The 18,363-nt window shown below is 38.1% G+C and overlaps 1 protein-coding gene across 2 annotated transcripts in view; it reads left to right on the forward strand.

Moving 5' to 3' along the window:
• Positions 1-18,363, forward strand: part of LOC310903030 (uncharacterized protein) — a 277,218-nt gene that overhangs the window by 68,590 nt on the left and 190,265 nt on the right. For both annotated transcript variants that reach the window (XM_083845548.1, XM_083845547.1), the window contains exon 2: positions 8,536-8,657. In XM_083845548.1, coding sequence (XP_083701674.1) covers positions 8,536-8,657 — 122 coding nt within the window. The remainder of the gene's footprint in view (positions 1-8,535; positions 8,658-18,363) is intronic.

The raw sequence follows: 18,363 nt of genomic DNA on the forward strand, positions 1-18,363 counted from the left end.
ATTTCTTTGTAGGGAGTGTCTACTTGTGTTTCAATACAGTAAAGTAGGATGGCTGCTGAAAAAATGATCTAACAAATTTTTGTAAAGATAATATATTAAGCGTTTAAATGGAAGCATCAATTTCAAGGAAATATGCCTCTGAAAGAGGTAATGTCAAGTTGCCCTGAAGTGATCATGTCAGATCAAGGCCTGTGAAGAAATACAGATGAGCCAATCAAAGTTGTCTTGGGCAGTAAGTGTCAGGGTCATTAAAGGCAACCTTCAGAAACAGTAATGAATTAATTTTCTAAGATAGTAGAGACAGAAAGTGAGAGAGGAACTGAAACTATGACACTTGTCTTTGAATTTAAAAAGGACACAGAAATTGAGGGAGAACAGTACTGAGGTGGTAAGGGAGGCACAGGGAGCTTGTAATGATCTTGTCGCTTGTGTTCCACGGTAATGTGCAGTTCTTCCCTTCCTGCAGAGATTTCTATTGAAATTACCTATATCTATTCTCTTCTAATAAACCGGCGTGTAATTAGTTGAACCTGAGTTGGTTTCTGAGATTTTCTTTGGAAAGAAAAATAGAACTAGCTCCTATCAAGTAAAATGAATCTGATACTTGACTTGAGAAGAGGCTGAATTAGAATAAAAGTCTTATATCTTGAGATTTTTGTGAGAAATAGAGAACGTTACATTTAACTCTGAAAAAACAGGAGAAAATAACTTGGTGTTTATGCTGGTGAATAGAAGTACTGCAGTTCATACAAAATGGGGTGGTTTAGTTTTCTGTTTGAAAGAACAGAAAAATATGGTGGGTTAGTGATATGTATGGAGTTCAGAAGCATTAGAATATACACACAGATTTGAAGGTAAAAGTCACTTTGGTTCAATAAGTCATTTATAAATAGCTTTGAAATAAAATAATGATATTTTAGAAGCAAATGTTATGCATTTTGAAGAGGTAACTTTTAAAATACTTCAATAGTTTTCACATGATTAATCGCTTTGGACTTGAAACCTAATAGATGTTTTTTCCTTCGTTTTTAGAAATGTCAGAGGAAGCCATATTATGAACAATAAAGGAAATAGAAAGACAGACTTTGTTCCTCTAATTCTTTCCAGAATTATGTACAATTTTACTAATGTTATTGTTCTCCACCCACCCACTCCTCGTTTTATAGATGGTTATGGATTAATGTGCTAAAATGGAAATTTAATTTAGGTCTAAGCAAACTATTTCCATGGAGATAATAGCATTGTTGATGTCCTTTGCTTTGGGAAATGTCCTAGAAAACGCAATCCATCAATTTTTCATCTGTCTAGACACAGGCCAGAAATAATGACGATCTTTGCAAATGAGTGCAGTATTAATAGGAACCTTTGTACTTGGATTTTCATGATTATAAGCAGCTGCGATTTATAGGGGTGTGTGTCTGTGTATACAGATACAAATTTCCTGGTATTTAGAAATCTTTATTTTCCTATTTCAGTTTTTCTTACAAGAGAGTAGATGTTCATCAGGTGTAAAAGTTTCTATGGAAAGTTTTTAGTCTGCTAACTGTTTGACATCATTTTTAGGTTTAGTCATTTATCTAGTACCACTCAGAAAAGTAAGAAGTACTGTATAAGTGTGTATGATCTTGCATAAGACTACTGGCTTTTTTGAGATTATTCACAATGAAAATTCTAAACAAGCTTAAATACTTGAAGAGTTACTTCTCTGGAAGGATACTTGAAAGATAAAGAAATATCATTCAAAAGGTAAATTTTTCACTATATTTTCATAACACTGTGTGGACATACATAACTTTTTGCTGATAGATGCATATTGATGGTTCTGGTGAAGCGAAGAAATCATAATGTGGCTTGGCTAAAAGCATGTTAACGTTCAACATGCTTCTGCCTGTTTCTCTTGGGTATTTCCAAATGGCAAAACCAACAAAGAAAATGTAAACACTCCATAATCTGGTATAATCACTTGTATTTATCTATTGAGAAAAATATTCAAAATTCTCATTGTGCTAGCGTTGTTTTGCATCGTCTACACTAATGAGTGCAAAACTGTTGGACCAAAGACTGTTAAGCTTTTTTAAAAACATGATAGGAGGTAAGGCATTCCCTTAAATGTCAGTGGATATAAAACACTCTACAAAGCTTTTATAAATTACAGTTTTTACTGATGAGGCACATGCACATTGCTGCCCAATTTATTTACCCAAGAGACCAATTTATTTCACTACCTTGGCGCTAACTGTTTCCATTGTCATCCAGGTCTGCTCTGACCAAGCAACTGTGACAAGCTGTTTGTTCAACTGTAAAAGGGCATTGTCTGACTCTAAACAATGGCTTTATCTAATTATGAAACCCCATGCATCATTTTAGTCCTTCGTTGCTGGTTATACAAACACAGTTTTCATGTTATTAAAATAATTGAAGTCTGGATACACTGTCCTACAGTGAAAGATGCTTTGCATTGTAACTTTATAAACTTGTAGCTCACATCTGAAGAGAACTGACTGTAATGTTCTGACTGAGGTTTGTTTGGCAGCATGAATACTTGAGAAAGGACAAAAAGAATTGTTTTTAAAGGAAAATATAAGAGAGATGGAATAACTGAACAAAATTCATTGCTTATGCTTTAAATAAATCTTGTGTTATCAAAATGAACTCTTAAAAATAACATGTATGTAATTACAGGTGTGCTTATGGAAAGCAAAATTGGATCCTTGAGAAAGAAGTCAGCTTTCTGGCTTTGGAACTAGTAGCAAAACAAATGAATAGACCCACTTGAAAAACTCTCCATTGTCCCCATTGCTTTGTGTCAGAAGACAACTGAATGCAATCAAAGCTTTTTGTCTTCAGCTGTCAGTAAGTCAGCTTCTCTAAGAGGGCTTTATACAATAATCAGAGAAAGAATTCAGAGGTTTTGCTTTTCTGTGTTGCTATGACTTTTTTTTTTTTTTTTTGACAAGAAAAAACTAGCCCATAATTAACAGTTTTGATAGACCAGAATGTATATATAAAGAAAAAGAGCTAAGGCTCTGTATGTAAAAGAGTTAAAGCAGACTAATGTATTAGTGTTTTATTAACATATATGCAACATTTGTGAGTGAGGGCAAATCTCCTTTCCAGTAAGGACTTACACAAATGGTGCTGTTTGTAAACAAAATGTCCTTAATTCATCTTTATCAACGAAAACTTTCCCTATTTTTTTTTTCGAGGCATTACTTAATGGTCTTGTATAATTGGTTTCACATGTTAAATCCCTATTGGTAGTTTTGCTGTGATTTTCTTATGAAATATGAAACTCTTTAAAATTTAATCATGAATTAATATTAATTTAATCAAGTATTTTAATATTAAAGCTATTAATATTTCATCTTCTACATGGTTATGCAGGTTTTTGAAAGCCATTCCAGTGTTTTCTGACAAACTACTCTGTTATACAAAGGCCATTTTGACATCTCTTTGCTCACGTGGTTCCTGTGTGGTAGCTGGGCTGCCTGGGTCACCAGTTACTTTTATTCAGCCTCTAGAGTGAATGCAAATGAGATGCAGGACACGGAGAGGCTAAAGCAAGTTTACTGAGTCTGATAGAATCAGTATATCCTTGTGCCTGGCTAGAGTATACTTGAAAGGAGCCTGGCACGATTTTGCAGGTTAATCTCTGTTTGCAGCAGGGTTTGACTCGTACCAAACTGGCACACTTTGGCACCTGCGGGCTGTCACTGACAAGGGGCTGCGAGGAGATGGACTGCTGCCGACCGGCTCTAAATGAGCCAGTTGCATGGAGCTGATAAAACTGGAGGTTTACTGAAGTAGACAGGCCTGTGCTAAAACAAGCTCCTCTCCCTGTTGAAACCCTGCCTGTCACTTCAATCAGTCATCTGCCCTGTCAGGAGCTGGCAGCGCCCAGCTGGGGATGGCGTGGGGCGGTGGCCGTCCCCTGCCCTCAGGGCCTGTGGTGCTGGGGCTTTGCGCAGCCCGGGCCTGGCTGAGGAGGGGATCGGCGGCAGCATTAAAGCAAGGCCGTGTTGTGTGGGTGGGCTGTGCTGCCTCCTGTGCCGTGATACAGCCTCACCCTTAAGAGCTGCCAATATTACAGAATTGCCACAGAGGACTTGAGTAAAGGCAGAGACAGGGATTGATGTGTGGGTAGAGAGCAACTCGGTTTGGATAGGAGATCAGAAAGTGTAAATATAAAAATAGTTTTGCCTATATTGTGTGACATTGGAAAACTCTGTTCGGGATTGCTCATAGATACGATGTCACTTTAGACCCTGAGCTGATGGCAGAGCTGAAACTTGTTTTATTACAGCTAACACTAGAGTTGAACCTCATTGAAGGTGGTGGGTATGACAGTTGTTGAAGATAATGACTACCTTGCCTTATGTTTAAATGTAAAAGAAAATGACAATGTTTGGTGGAATCCCCAGCTGAAGCCCCAGTTTCCCACAGTACTGGCCAGCTGCTGGGCTGTATAATGTCGGGTTTCATTTCTACACCAACACAGGAACTCAGAGTTAGATAGACCTGTGGCAGTGTTTGATAACTGAGAGAAAGGTCACTGGACTGGGCTGTGAGGAGTCCCGGAGCCAGGCAGGTGGCTGTCATTGAGCATCCAGCAAACAGGTGTGTGAGAGGTAGACAGTGGGCTTGGAACAACAAGCAAAGAGAAGAAATGGGCTCTGTCTGCATTCAGAAAGCAGGGCAACATCTATGATAATTGTGGAAAAACTGCTGCAGCAATGAAATACAGCCTTTAGGTTTTCTCTCAGCAGAAACAGCATGCAACAAGTCAGTACAGGACAGCTGCTCTAGATGAAATACTGGCTGAGTGCTGGTGTCAGTGGGTAACGTGTTTGTTTTTATCCTTACTGAGTTCAGCTTTTCCATCTCTATTATTTTTCTTCCTATATGGAGCTGTTGCTCTAAATACATATCAGAATGCTATAATAACATACCAAAGCAGCAATCAAGTAGTGAATTTTGATATAGCAAAGAGGATTCAGAGTAGACTTTTTAAAAGCAAATTTGGAAATTTCAGTTTCCTGTTCTCTGTACTTTACATTTAAAAATCAAAATCTTTAGGGATACAAAGATGATAATGAGAAATTGTGAAAACGTATGCAAAATAGCTTTGACCCTAGAAACCCACAGCAGACAGATGTACTTTCCAGAGCCAAAAGTAGTCTATTGAATCATGCAAGCAACATAAAGTTAGCTAAAACATTAATTAAGTATGGTCGTCTTAAAAGTAGAATTCATGCTTCATTTTGGCAAGATGCCCATAAGAAAAAGATAGATCTGTCACGGTCTTGCAGACTGCTGTAATTAAGGTTTGAAATACTTCCTAGTCTAAAACAAGGATAGTTCAGACAGAGCTAACTGTTTAAACAACGCCCCTTTATGAACTGACATTGCTTCTCCATTTCAGACTGACATGCTTTACTATTTTTTTTTTTCTTATGGGCTTCTGTGCAAAATGTACAGGAAGAACAGAAATTAGGAAATAGTCATCAACGCATTTTTTTATAATAGAAGCTCAGAGGCTAGAAAACAATTATATGGAGTAGCCAGAACATTCTGTGTGTAGGTAGTGCAGAAGGTAGGAAATTAAATTTTATACCTCAGAGTAGTTAGAAAAAAGGTTATCTGTCTGGAGGTTTTGTTCTTTTCTGTCTGTGAACATGTGGTTCTATTGATGTTAATTGGATCCAAACATCTTCAGACTTTAAGGATTTAAAATTTATTTCCAAATTTTGTCTCTCTGCTCACATCCAAACCTGCAAGTTCTGGAGGAGAGATGTCTATCAGTGCTTCAGTCAAACTGTTTTAAAATTTTGATTAGTGAGTAAATATAAAGTGAAAGGTCAAGCTGATTGCACATGCCTTTGACTTAAACAGGATAAGCGCATCATATGGGCATGTAGTCTCCCAGTATAATTTTGGACAACGTGTTATCTTTTTAGATCTCTTAACTCATACAACCTATTTTCCATTTCGAAAGCTTAGTCTCATTTTAAGGATGTAAGGTATTCAGGGGCCCAAGATCGTCAACCTTTTTGTAGTGCCCTATTATTCTGTTATATATCTAGTGTAATCCAATACTCGTCTCAGAAAAATCTGCCCTCTGGCACAGTCCTTCCACTGTCATAAGAGTTTAGTTTTCTGTGATCTCAGTGGTATTTAACAATAAGGTCTGAACTGCATGTTTAGTGGAAGCTGTGGGAACATGGATGTCAAGTCCATTAATCATGGATTTAAAAAAAAAAAAATAGGCTCGACTGTCAGCCAAGGATTAGCTGTGCCCCCACTGCAAAACCTATTCAAACAACCCACCGATTAGGTCAGCTTGTCCTTCTGCCCTGAGATTTTTTTATTTTTTAACAGAAACTGGCAGTTGCAGCTATAATCCTTACAGTACTTGAGGTTGTGTATAGATATGTGATTGGAAGACCATAGGCTACTTCTAGTTCCCCAATGTCAGGTTGACACAATTGTATAAAATCAATACAAAATGACATGTTCTGAGAAGCAGATGAGTGTACAAGTTGTAATGGCTTCAGGAGTACTTCAGTATCTGCTTAAAAGTATGTTGCTGTAATTCAGCAATTCATTTTTGGTCTGACTTCATTTGGAAAGTAAATATTAACTGTATATATTTATCAAAAGATAGATGACATTATTAACCTGTTTTCTAAATATTATACTGAAAAGATGAAGTTTTTGCAGTGATGACATCTTGACACTGATGTGTCTGAGGTGCACACAAGGAAATATAACACACTACAGAAATTTTGAGTGTTTTAGTTTGGCTGATGAAATTGAGCAGTGTCCCTTTTGGTGGTGGCTGGTGAATTATCTCTGTCTTTTGAGTGAAGTTATGCTGATGATTCGTGGTGGGTGAGTTCTGCTCTTTACCTGGGTAAAGATGACACAAAAATGTCTCAGAGTGCTCTGCTGTGGAAAAACGTTTTGTTTTCCTCTACTGCAGCTCTCAGTCAATGTGGCTGTTCTGCATGGTTAACAACATAGCTCCAGAATCCTATTACTATGCAAAGTAATTTCAAATTATTTCACAACTAAATTGCTCAGACTCTGTTGGATTTCCTGACTTTCTGGAGTTATCTTGAATTCTCAGAACCATTTGGCCCTATTCTTTTTCATTTGCAGAATTATGTATAATATGGAAATTGGTGTTAATGGTTTCTCTAGCCACTATTGTCCCCACTAGCCAAAACTGACACTGTAAATCTGTGTCTTATTAGCAATTCTGCTCCAGAGCCGCACCCTCGGCGTGGTGCTGTGATGTGCCGCTGGCATCTTTGTCAGCCGTCTGACTCCAGGCTGCCCGGGAGCTCGGTGTGGAGGCAGAGCGAGGGTGGCGTGCCCTCACTCCGGCGTTACAGGTGGTAGCGTGCTCTTACTGCCTGGTGGCCATCTGGGCTTTCAGGGGCTTCTTAGGGTGCTTGCTTTGAATCATATGGCATTAATTGCTGGCCTGGCAGCTTCTGTCCCGTTCACCTGCTGCAAGGGTACCTGAAGCCAGCTCCAGCTAGGTCTGCGGGAATTTAATCTCGCTGCCATTGGGAGCGGGTTGCTTGCTCCTGGCCCTGCCTTGGGAACCAGCTCTGGAGTGGGGTGTCAGGCTGGGATGCAGGAGGCATACCCGAGGAGCAGCTCTCTGTGGCTGTTGGAGGCGCACCAAGAAGGGCTTTGGTTTGGTTTCATCCTCTTGGTATAAAATGTTTTTAAGGTGTGCTCTTGGGTTTGTAGTTTGACACGTTAACATTTGTATTTAAAATTTAATTATACATTTATTAAAAGGTTGAGGCAGAGTAGAAAAATGTAAAATGATAATTGAAATTAAATGCCAAACTAAGATTTTTAGGGCTTTAGGGTCTGCGAAAGGTGGCATACCTAGAATATGGCTTTAAAATGTATAGCAGCCTTAATGAGTTCCTGATATATCTGTGTTTCAGAAGCTCTTGAGAAAGCAAATGATTTTTCATTTTTGTTAGATAATAAATAATAGGCCAAGCAGAGCAAATTCTGAAATTTGATATTTTTCAAAGAACCATATATATAGTAAAATGATGACAATGGAACTTGTTTATTAAACTAATGTAGTGATTTTATCACTTCATTCTTGGTATCTTAGTACCTGATATTAGACTGGTATGGTTGCCATGGTGACTGAACACACTGTTCCTTTCATTTGACCTTAAGTTCAAGCCCTGCTGTTGCAGTAGAAATGCCAAGAACACCTCCACTTTTATTAAAAACAAAACTATCAAATACATGCAAAGAGAAAAATGGGCAAAAAGAAAGGACAATGTGACATTACACTGTGAAGCCAAAGAGGAGAAGAGCCTGTTTTCAATGAAATAAGTGACCAAGAAATAAACAACTGTTAGAACAGGATATCAAAATACATATCCTGTCCTTACATTTAATTGTATTTAGACTGATTTGCTACATTACATTTGCTATTCAGTGTAGAAGTGGCTGTGCTCTAACAACTCGCCCTTATTCATTTGCTTTTAGAACTGGTTGGACTTACTCTCAGAAGAGCAGCGTTGAGCTCCTCGGTTCCGTGTACCGACCAGCTGCAAGGCAGAAAATGGTTGAGGAGGTCAGAGAAGATTCAAACTAGGGTCCAGACAGAGGTGAGCTCCTGTTGGCTGGTGTCTGGGGGCTCCTGTGTTGTCATCATCCCCATTGGTCACCCCACATGACTTTGGGGTCAGTGACTTTTGAGGCTCTGATCCACATCCAAATGGAGGCAGTTTGGTTGTGGAAGGAGCCCTGAAAATAGGGAAATTCTGGATATTGCTGTGGGAGATAAGAGAGCACCAGGAGTCATGGTGAGGTTTGGCAGTGTTTTCTCCTGGCATCCTCCTGAATTCTGAAATAAACCTGTATCCTGGTCCTGGCATGCTGTAGCCCATAACTTCAGGTAAAATTAATCGAGATGAACCCTTCACAAAATACTTTGTCACTAAAGATTGAGTGTGGAACTTTATCTGTGTAGGAAATACAGTAAACGAGCAAAACACAGATACACTAGTATATAAATACTAGCACACCTGATTTATTTTCAGTTTTTGAGGTGGCTTTGTTCTGACCCTAACTTAAGGTTAGTAAGAAAACTTGTTTATTAAAATTGGGTCAGATTCTTTCTTTCCTAAGACAAGATCACCAGTGACACAGATGGCTGTCATTTCTTGTTTCCTACAGTTTGCTCTAGCTAGAAAAGGTGTAAAAGCAGAGTTTTTTAGTACTTGCACAATATTTGAATGAGGGGAAATTAATGGAAAAAGACAAGAGTTAAGGATATGTGGGTATAAACTAAAGAATGACGAAAACGCTATTGGTAACAAGTGTAAAAGGGAACGAGATAAAGGTTTATGAGTACAGAGGAAACAAGAAAATGATTAAAAAACCCACTTTGCTACCTAATGGGAAAGCAAACAAATAGTGTTTGACAAAGAAAATAATGAAATGCTTAATAGTTACTGTGCATCCTTTTCAACTATAAAGTGATAATATTTACAGACTGCTTAATGCAATAAATCAACGAGGAGAGATGAGAATGTAGGAAGAACCATCTCAGAGCATACTCTGAAAATGTGTTAGATTGGTGGAGTTTGAAAACACACACCTTGCTGAAGGAAGCAGCAATGTTGCTGCAATTTTTGGAGAGATGATGGAGAAAAAATAAGTTTGTGATGTAGTGGAAAGGGGAAACTGTACATGCTTTTCTGCCTTTGCCTGCATGTACTGTGCTGCTTCTAGTTTTTGCATCTTTTTTTGCAACTTCAAGGAGGAGGTCCTTGGAGCAGAAATACTTTATAAACCACTCAGTGATCTGGTCTAGGTTTGCAACATCCAAGAAACAACTAAAATAACCATCTTACAACCTCTCACAATTTCTCATCTATGATAATGACTTTTCAGGAAAAAAAGGGGTTCAAGACTCAAATTGATTGTCTGGCAGGTCTGTGATAATGCAGAAAAGGATTACATTTCTGCAGAAATGGATCCTACATTTCTTTGCTGTTTTTGAGTCTTGCAGATATGTTGGAGTATAATCAAAAGGTAAGAGTTACTAGTTTACTGTTGCATTTCCTTTAAGACAAAATGACAGGGAGAATTTTGAATTCATGGAGAATTATCACTGCCTTCAAAGTGTAAAATGTGGATACAAATTAGTTTGCAAATATCATTCTAACATCCGTAGTTTTCAGTTGAAGCAAATGTGAATAAAGTATAAATAAGCTGATTGTCAGTGTTCCTCTCAACAGGAGCAACACCATGTGAATTCTGATCTCATGGGAAAATAGATGAAAAACAAAACACAAGAAGCACAAGCACGTGAAAGTACTGTTCTGATGGTAGATCAGCTTGGTTTGGTTTGCAATGCAGTGGATTCTTTTGCAAAGCTAAAATATTCCAACAAAGATCTTTGTCCATTAGTGTTATAGCTATGACACAAAATTACATGTTACTTTACAGCAGCAAACAAAAGAATATGATTAGAATATCAGTGTGAAACCAAAATGCTTTACTCAGGCTTGGATGCTTCTGATATATATATTAATAGCCAACTCATCCCTTTCTAAAAGTGAGCCACAGATCTCATCTGATGACCTAGACTTGTTTAACCCTTTCCAAAATAGGATGAACACCCACTATCATGATGCAGCTTTGGGGTCGTGGGATTTGCAGGTCAAAGCCCTTGGGTACATGGCACGTAGACAAGCATGGGGATCCACTCTTTTTCTTCAAATAACGTATGCTGGTATTAAAAAAAAAAATCAAAACAGATCTTCCCCTTCTCCTTCAACCCTTTCATGTTGTTTTACAGCTGAGGAGTCTGGCACAACCCTGCTGCTCTTTCAGAAGTACCTTCAAGAGTTATTTATGCACTTTGCTTCAGTGTAGTACATACATGACCCTGCAGGTCTCCAATCTGCCAAAACCAAAAGCGTCAACGTTTTTGTCTGCCCATCACAGCATGGGTTTAATTGTCAAAGATCTTCCTTAAAAGTGCATGGGGCACTATTCCTTTCAGGATAGCGTAGCAGGGCTGTAAGTGTCCCTGTCCCACTTATTACCCTCCACATTTAAGTACTGTTTTGCAAAAGGTGTATAATGGCTTTACGTGTTCCTTTGAAGAAAAATTCTCTGTTGGGAACTCAAGATAATGTTCTTTCCTAAGCCGTAAATTGTAACCTGATGGTGCTGGCTGAGGAAAGAGACATATTAATTATCTATTTCAAAGTTATAATTGACCCTGAACAAAAAGTTAAGCTGTTTAATAATATTGTTTGTATTCTTAGTTAAGCTTTTGAACTCGGTTAAGATGAATAATATAGAATGCATATTTTTCGTCTTGGTGATTCCTTGTCCATTGGTAGGTGTTTTTTTTCCTGCTTCTCATTTTTTCTTAATACTAGATTTCTGCAGTAATTAGCGATTTTGATTCTGTCACTCTTGTCCAAAGCATCTTTAGAGTTGGAACGACAAGAAATTTAATTGAAGCAGCTATTAAAACAGGAGAAAAGAATTTCTCAGAAATGTTAGCTAAATGACAGTTTTCTCAGGGAAAAATAGCAAATGAAAATTTTTGATAGCAAATTTCATTTTCATTCTTTTAACTGTTAATTGCACAATTCAGTTAGAATCTTCTTGCACTAGTAATGTGTTACTTTTCCCCATACATGTATGCAAATGCTTAAGACAGTTACACTTAATATTTATTCTGCAGATTAGATTTCTGGTTTTTATTTAATGCAATGAGAGTTTAACCTGGAAGATAGCATCATCTTTATTAATTGCATAGTACATGGCTGCTAGGACTAATGCATCATTAAAAAGCATCCAAAGAATGAAATTAAGAACTCAGAATATTTAAATCTGCTTTTACAGGAAAAGCTGTCTTGGCTCTAAGTTGGATTTTTATTGTTATTTTTTATTGTCATTTGTAATATCAGTATTCTGGGCAGAAGGAATCTCAGAAGTTTCACGCTTAATGTAGTTTCATTTAGTTTCAACTATTTTTTTTTTTTGGCTTCAGTTGTTCCCCTATGTGATACTTGCAAAGGTGACAGAGCAGCCTGTGACATTCAATAATAGTACTCCCTTCTAAGCAGTATGTGCAAGAAAGTTAGAATATTCTAATATTCTAGAAACGTAAAAGAGCATATTTATCAAGATATATTTCATATTGTCCATTTATTCATGTTAAAGGTAATCTAGGTAATAGCATGTTATGCTTAGGTATGTTCTACGTACCTACTTAGGAACGTAAAGTTTGGACTTGTTCTTTCTCTTGAGCTTGACTCTTTCAAGGTCTGTTTAACAAGAGCATATCTAATTGAGTTCTTCATGACTTCACTGTGAAAACAGGGAAAAAAATTATTTCAACCCAACTTTAACTCTAGTTCACGTATTAGCCTAATGAAAATTAAGTCTTGGAACTGTGAGTACAAATAAATTCTGGAGTGAGCAGCAAATGCTTTGTAGTATGTCAGTGTACAACAGATCTCTAATATTAATGGTGAAAATTCAATTATTTATTAAAATGACTCTTCACAGCTCTTAATTATTTTCCATGGATGCAGTGTAAGCCGGGGTGGAGTCCAGACCCTCTGGCCCAGTCCCCCCAGGCCGCGTGCACTGGAGCCAATCCTCGGCCCTTCTGGTAGCTCCTTGGGGCAGTGTTTGAGTTATTGGGAGGTGTTAGACAGGAGTACCAGAAACATGTTGGTTCTTCCATTTCCTTCTCATTTAGTTATCTGATCACTCAGTGGGCTGACAGCACATCAGGTGGGGGACTCAAATCAAATAATTCCTCAGCAGTTGTGAATATTTTTCATGTGCCCTCTGGGCATGGGTTGGGCCTGCTCTGCCCAGCTCCCAGCCCCAGCTGCAGGAAGCAGTGCGCCCATGGAGCCTTCTGAAAGGGGGGAAAGTGGGGATTTAATTGGGGAGGGTGATCCCTGCTACAGCTCTTGATTATCAGCAGCCATTGTGCGGCTGTCCTAAAAATAACGAGTAATAGGATGGTGCTGTTAGTGATGGCACCTCAGCTGGTGGGTAGCATATTGGACAGGAGTTTCTCACTGAACACCATTGTTCATCTTTTCATTGAAATGTGCTTTATTAAGGAATATATTGCAATTTGCTTTCAGCATTGAAGATCCTCTGAAATTCTAGAGAAGCCACTATAAGTTGTGCTGGGAACTTTAGTATAGCTGTTAAAGTCAGTGGCAGCTGTCAGCCTCACAGTTGGGGAACTTTTTTGATGGCGAACAAACCTTGAAAGCGTTCTGCGTGCACAGCTCAAAATATTAACTCTGCTCCTAGGAAAGTGTAGACGAGGACGGTGAAGTTGCCAGCTGTCACTTTATTTCAGTGTGCATTTATTTATTTATTTATTAAGTTACCCTGTTGTCATCATGCAAGTGTAGCGGTGGGTGGAATGGTGGCTTGTTTTTAGCTGCTGATTGGTGTCAGGGCTGCATCTGGAGTTTTAAAATAGTCTTCCTGGTGCTGACGGAAAGATTTTAACCATCACAACCATCTGACATCCTTTTAAACATGGCTTGTATTTGCTGTCATGTCACATCTGTGAGAACAAATCCTAGGTTATTGTATTGCAATTAGGCAGGTGTATTGTGGCCATGAGATTATGCTCATGGCAGATCTCAAAAAGGTAATGTGGAATTTTGCTCTTAAGACTAATAAAAATCAATGCCTCCATTATTACCATTTGCATTTTCTGTGTCTCAAGCCTCAGGATGAGAATTCTGTAATAAAAATTGGCTGCTAGATGTTTGGGGAAATGAAATGAAAGCTAAAATAACAAGAATATAATGGTAGAGAAGTTTAAAAGCCTTCCTTCTTAAGGAAATGAGGCTGGGATGACTGCATTGTTAGTGTGTCTTAATAACCTCTGATGTGGCTGGGCAATTTAGCCAAATTTGGCAGGTGGAGAGAGAGCTCAAAGGTGTTGAGTTTCTAGAAGTTTCGTAAGAATTAGAGTCTGGAGGGAAGAGAAAGAGATACATTTGTACACTCGCTGTGGGAAGAGCTGCAGGGTGAGCTCAGTTAATGATTAGACCTCGGAGAACTGGCAGAGAGGAGCTCTGCCGAGACCAGAGCTGAGACATTTTACCTGACCTTGCTTTCTTATCCGTCATCTCTAGGGAATGTCCCAGTCCAACACAAGGAGGAGCAGAGAAGCAAGTTGCATGGGGAATACTTTCTTGTGAGGACAAAGTTGCCCAGTAAGGGGGAGAGGATGCTATGAGCCAATCCCCAAATCAGGAACATGATATTGAAGTTTTTAATATCTGTTTTGCCCGATCTGTTACCTATAGCATAAGTTTTGGAACAATTTTTTTTGTGAGCATGATTCTCCTGGCTCATCTCCAGTGGATCAGGTTGGGCTGGGTTGAGAGAATTCCCCTGTGATGGAAGGCTATTTTGTGGGAATCACTGCACTGTAGTTCACGGTGCTCTCTGTAGTGTTGCTGAAAGTCCTGGGGTGTGGGGGCTGCGTTGCCCACCTGCTCCATCCCCCAGGGTTGCTACCTGAAAGTGTTGGATTCAACTGTAGGGGCTGGCTGGGAAAGTTTCACTTTCCACTGCTGTATGAAAACCTATCAGGTAGTTTATTATTCTTAATTTCTCTCTTGCTTGCTTTTATTAAAATAGGAATCACGAAATGACTGCCACAGAGTATTTCATAAGTCTTGGCTCCTTAATGGATCCCCACGTAATTTTGATATACATCCTTTTGGGTTTGGCAACTATAAAACAACTGCTATAGCTTTCACTGTGGCAGCTTTTCTGCAGAATCTGTTCCATAAAATGGCATGTTAAAGGTCTTCAAATGTTTCCTTATTGTTGCAGGCTTGCAAGGCACCACCCTGAATTGTTTATTATACTTCTGTTCTTTCTTACTCTCCTTAAAGAGTGTATTTTTTATTAGGTCTTGTTCCTCAAGGACAGATCCACTGTACGAGGCTTGTTACACTCTTAATGGGCTTTCCTGTCACTTAGTCTTGTACACGGGCCATGGAACTTCAGGAATCTCTGAGACTTAATGTTATTTAAAAAGTGCCTCCTGCTTCTTCTCTAATTAATTGCAATCAGAAAGGCTAGTTGGTGGACACATGGTGTCGCAGCTTCTGTGAAATACTGCCTGATGGCTATAAACATTGCCATATGTTCCCTGTGAAATATTGCCATAATCACTGGCAACAGGAGCAGCTGATAGGAGATGAAGGATTAGTTCTTCTCCTTTTTCTGCTTTACTTTCAAAATCTGTGAAATATTTCCTGATCACGTTAGTGCCTTTTTAGTTGCTGCAGTTATAGTGGGTTTATTTTCTTTTAAAGTATTGTTGAAGTAACTTTTCGGCTTTTATCTTTTATATTATGGCTGCCAGCAGTTGCTTTACATACCATGACCATTTGCTAAAGCCACTTGTTAATCAAAGCAAGCAGCTAGTTTAAAAGGAGTTTTTTTTTTCTTTTTTTAATAAATTAAACAGAATATAATTTTTCTATAAAGGTAAGTAGTTCAGAAATTAATAAGAATTCTCAAACTTGACAGTCAATGAGCTATAGTTTTTATCTAATTAGGAAGTTTCTGTTCATTGTGTAATGTAGGTAGAAAGATAATTTGGGGGCCGAACTGTTAACTGGTGCATTTGATTGTGAAGAAGTGGAATCTTCAAAGCTGTGATCTTAACTAACACTTTTTTTGGCCTTTCAAAAGAGGTGGCTGCTGCAGTTTGTGGCAACATCTAACAGCATTAGTAAATAATGCTGTTTCCTGTGCTCATACAACTTCTATAGCAGTAGCCTAGTAAGAAATAATATATTTCAGTAAAACAGTGTATTTCAGATTGTTCATCAGTGTTTCTAAAAAGCTTTCCTTTGTATGTTTTGCCTCTGACATTAAGTTTTTAACACTTTGGCCTCCATTATAAGGAGGCCATTCATTAGAAGCAGCAATCCTCCAATTACTACAACACAGCTAGAAGCCTCAAAAGACTGCTTCCACAATAAGTGTGATTCAATAAGAGAAAGGCAGTGCATTAAGCATGTAAAGTGTTTTTGTGTCTCTGGTTAGAAGCATAGGGCTCTCATGGAGGTAAGCAAACAGAATTGATTCTGCTCCTTTTATTAGAATTGGTTTCTTTTAAGCACTGCTTTTCTGTCTCAAATTACTAATTCTAATAGGGTATTTGCTAGCTCCGAGAAAAATTTTGTTTTATTAAAGCAACAAATGCTTTTACATGCCCCTCTATACTTTGGGAGTTGTGGGCTATTGAAGCAAGTTCTGTCTTACAAGCACAGCTCAGGCTATTAAACTGTACACAGGTGATTGATCTCTTTAATAAAACCCTGTTCTTTAGTAAGGAAAGAGTGATAAAGATAAACAAATATACTTGTTTGTCCAGTGCTTTGGAGATTACAGTAACATGAGGACATCAAGAATGCCATTTTAATGAATAAGGTAGATGAAACGCATCAATTTGGACTTCATTTTAAGCATGTCTAGAAACCAATACGCTTTAAGTTAATTTGATCCATGCTTTTAATTCGTTTGTAACACCACGTGCATTTTAACAGAAAACATTTCATACTTTAGCAAAGACAAGACCTGGCAGGTAGAAGACTGGCACTTTCTGCATGGATATTGAGCGACAACTTTGTAAGCCCACTCTCCTGCAGCTCGGTGCAGCTCCGATCCTGCCATGTGTCTATCGACACATGTCACAAGCATGCCTGAGGGGGGCTGACTGCAGATCTGGGTGTGAGGAGGGATAGCTAGCAAGCTGCCCTGGAAATATAGGGCTATACAGATCACTGCGGTCCTAATGCCAAAAATTGTCTGCTGTGCATGTACTGGGTTTGATTGTTCATTTGTACTGATGTTTTTCAGGAATAACTCTGCTGATGCCAACAGTAACACTGATTTTTTTTTTTTAAGACAAGTGTGAGAGGAGAATCAAGCTTTCGTTTCTTTTGCTATTCACTAAAAAGCATTCTTTCCATGGCAACCTCTGTTTCCATGGTACATGCTGTATTGCCCTTCAGAGAAGCTTTATTAAGAGACATATACACACACATGCTGTCATGTGAATGTGGTCGCATTTTATAGCACTCTAAAGGAAAACTACAGTAAATTGTCTTTTTTTTTTTTTTTTGCAAGTTGTAGTGCTTTTTTCATTATACAATGTGATGAAGGATTATTGCTGCCACTGCTTGGTAGTGTCATGGGAATGTAATAAAACATGGTTCTCTTTACTATTGTTAGAAGGATATTCTTCAAACTGCTGTATTTACCAGTACATTAAGATCATTGTTTTCTAAACTCATGTGAAAGTTGGCATAGAAAGTAATCAACCCCCTTTTATTACTTTAAAAGTAAATATATAGTAAAGATTTTTACTCTTCGGTTCAGTGTGGGAAATAATAGAGATATGAGCAAATTCATAGGCTAATCTTCCTTTTAAAAAGAAGAAGCGAACCCACAGAGAATTTGTGGCTTTTTCTCTATAATGATACCTATTAGAAGCTACTTTGAAAGAATGTTTAAAATTAGCTAAATTTACGAAAGCGAGACATTGTACCCTTATTTTTGACTACAAAGTTGGAGCTGTAAAGCTCTATTAAAAGTTATGTCATTGACATTACCATTAGCAGGTTTGTTATAATCACCCTTTTAGACTTTTCTACCCACTGCCATTCTGAGCTGTAATGGTATAAATACATAAAATACAGTCTTCAGATACGCGAAGGCATCATTCAAGTATGTGTTGATGTGACATAAGCAGCAATGTTCAAACCTTCTGATTTTTGGAGAGCTGCTTCTGGTACAGTACTTATCTGGGACAGTAACCTAACAAGGCTATGTGGGTTTTTTTTTTTCTTCTTGAATCTGTTTATTTAGTGTCTGCTTTACAAATATTCTGTTCCAGACCTCAATTAGAAGATCTGTTGAAAGTGGAGTAAACCTAAAATATACCCACTTTCAAACAAGATTGCTGCCTCATAGAAAAAGCTCTTAATTTCAAAAATGTCATGATAAAATTCTTGCAAGAGTATTAGAGCTAATCCTTCTCTCAGCGGAAGGAAAAAAACCTTGCCTGTCATCTGAGCTTGCAAAGTAGGATCATCCTTTCCAGACACCTTCAGTGGTGTTTCTTTCTTTCATTTGGTCACAAAAATCATAATTATTGAAGTAATATTTGAGTTCATATGGAAAAAATTACACCGAAAAGTTTGGAGAGTCCTAAGGATTCACCACATGAAAGAAGAAATGTAGCTAATAGCTGTGACTGCTGGT

The sequence above is a fragment of the Anser anser genome, assembly GCF_964211835.1.
Source record: "Anser anser genome assembly, chromosome: 8".
In the NCBI taxonomy this organism is placed as follows: Eukaryota; Metazoa; Chordata; class Aves; order Anseriformes; family Anatidae; genus Anser; species Anser anser.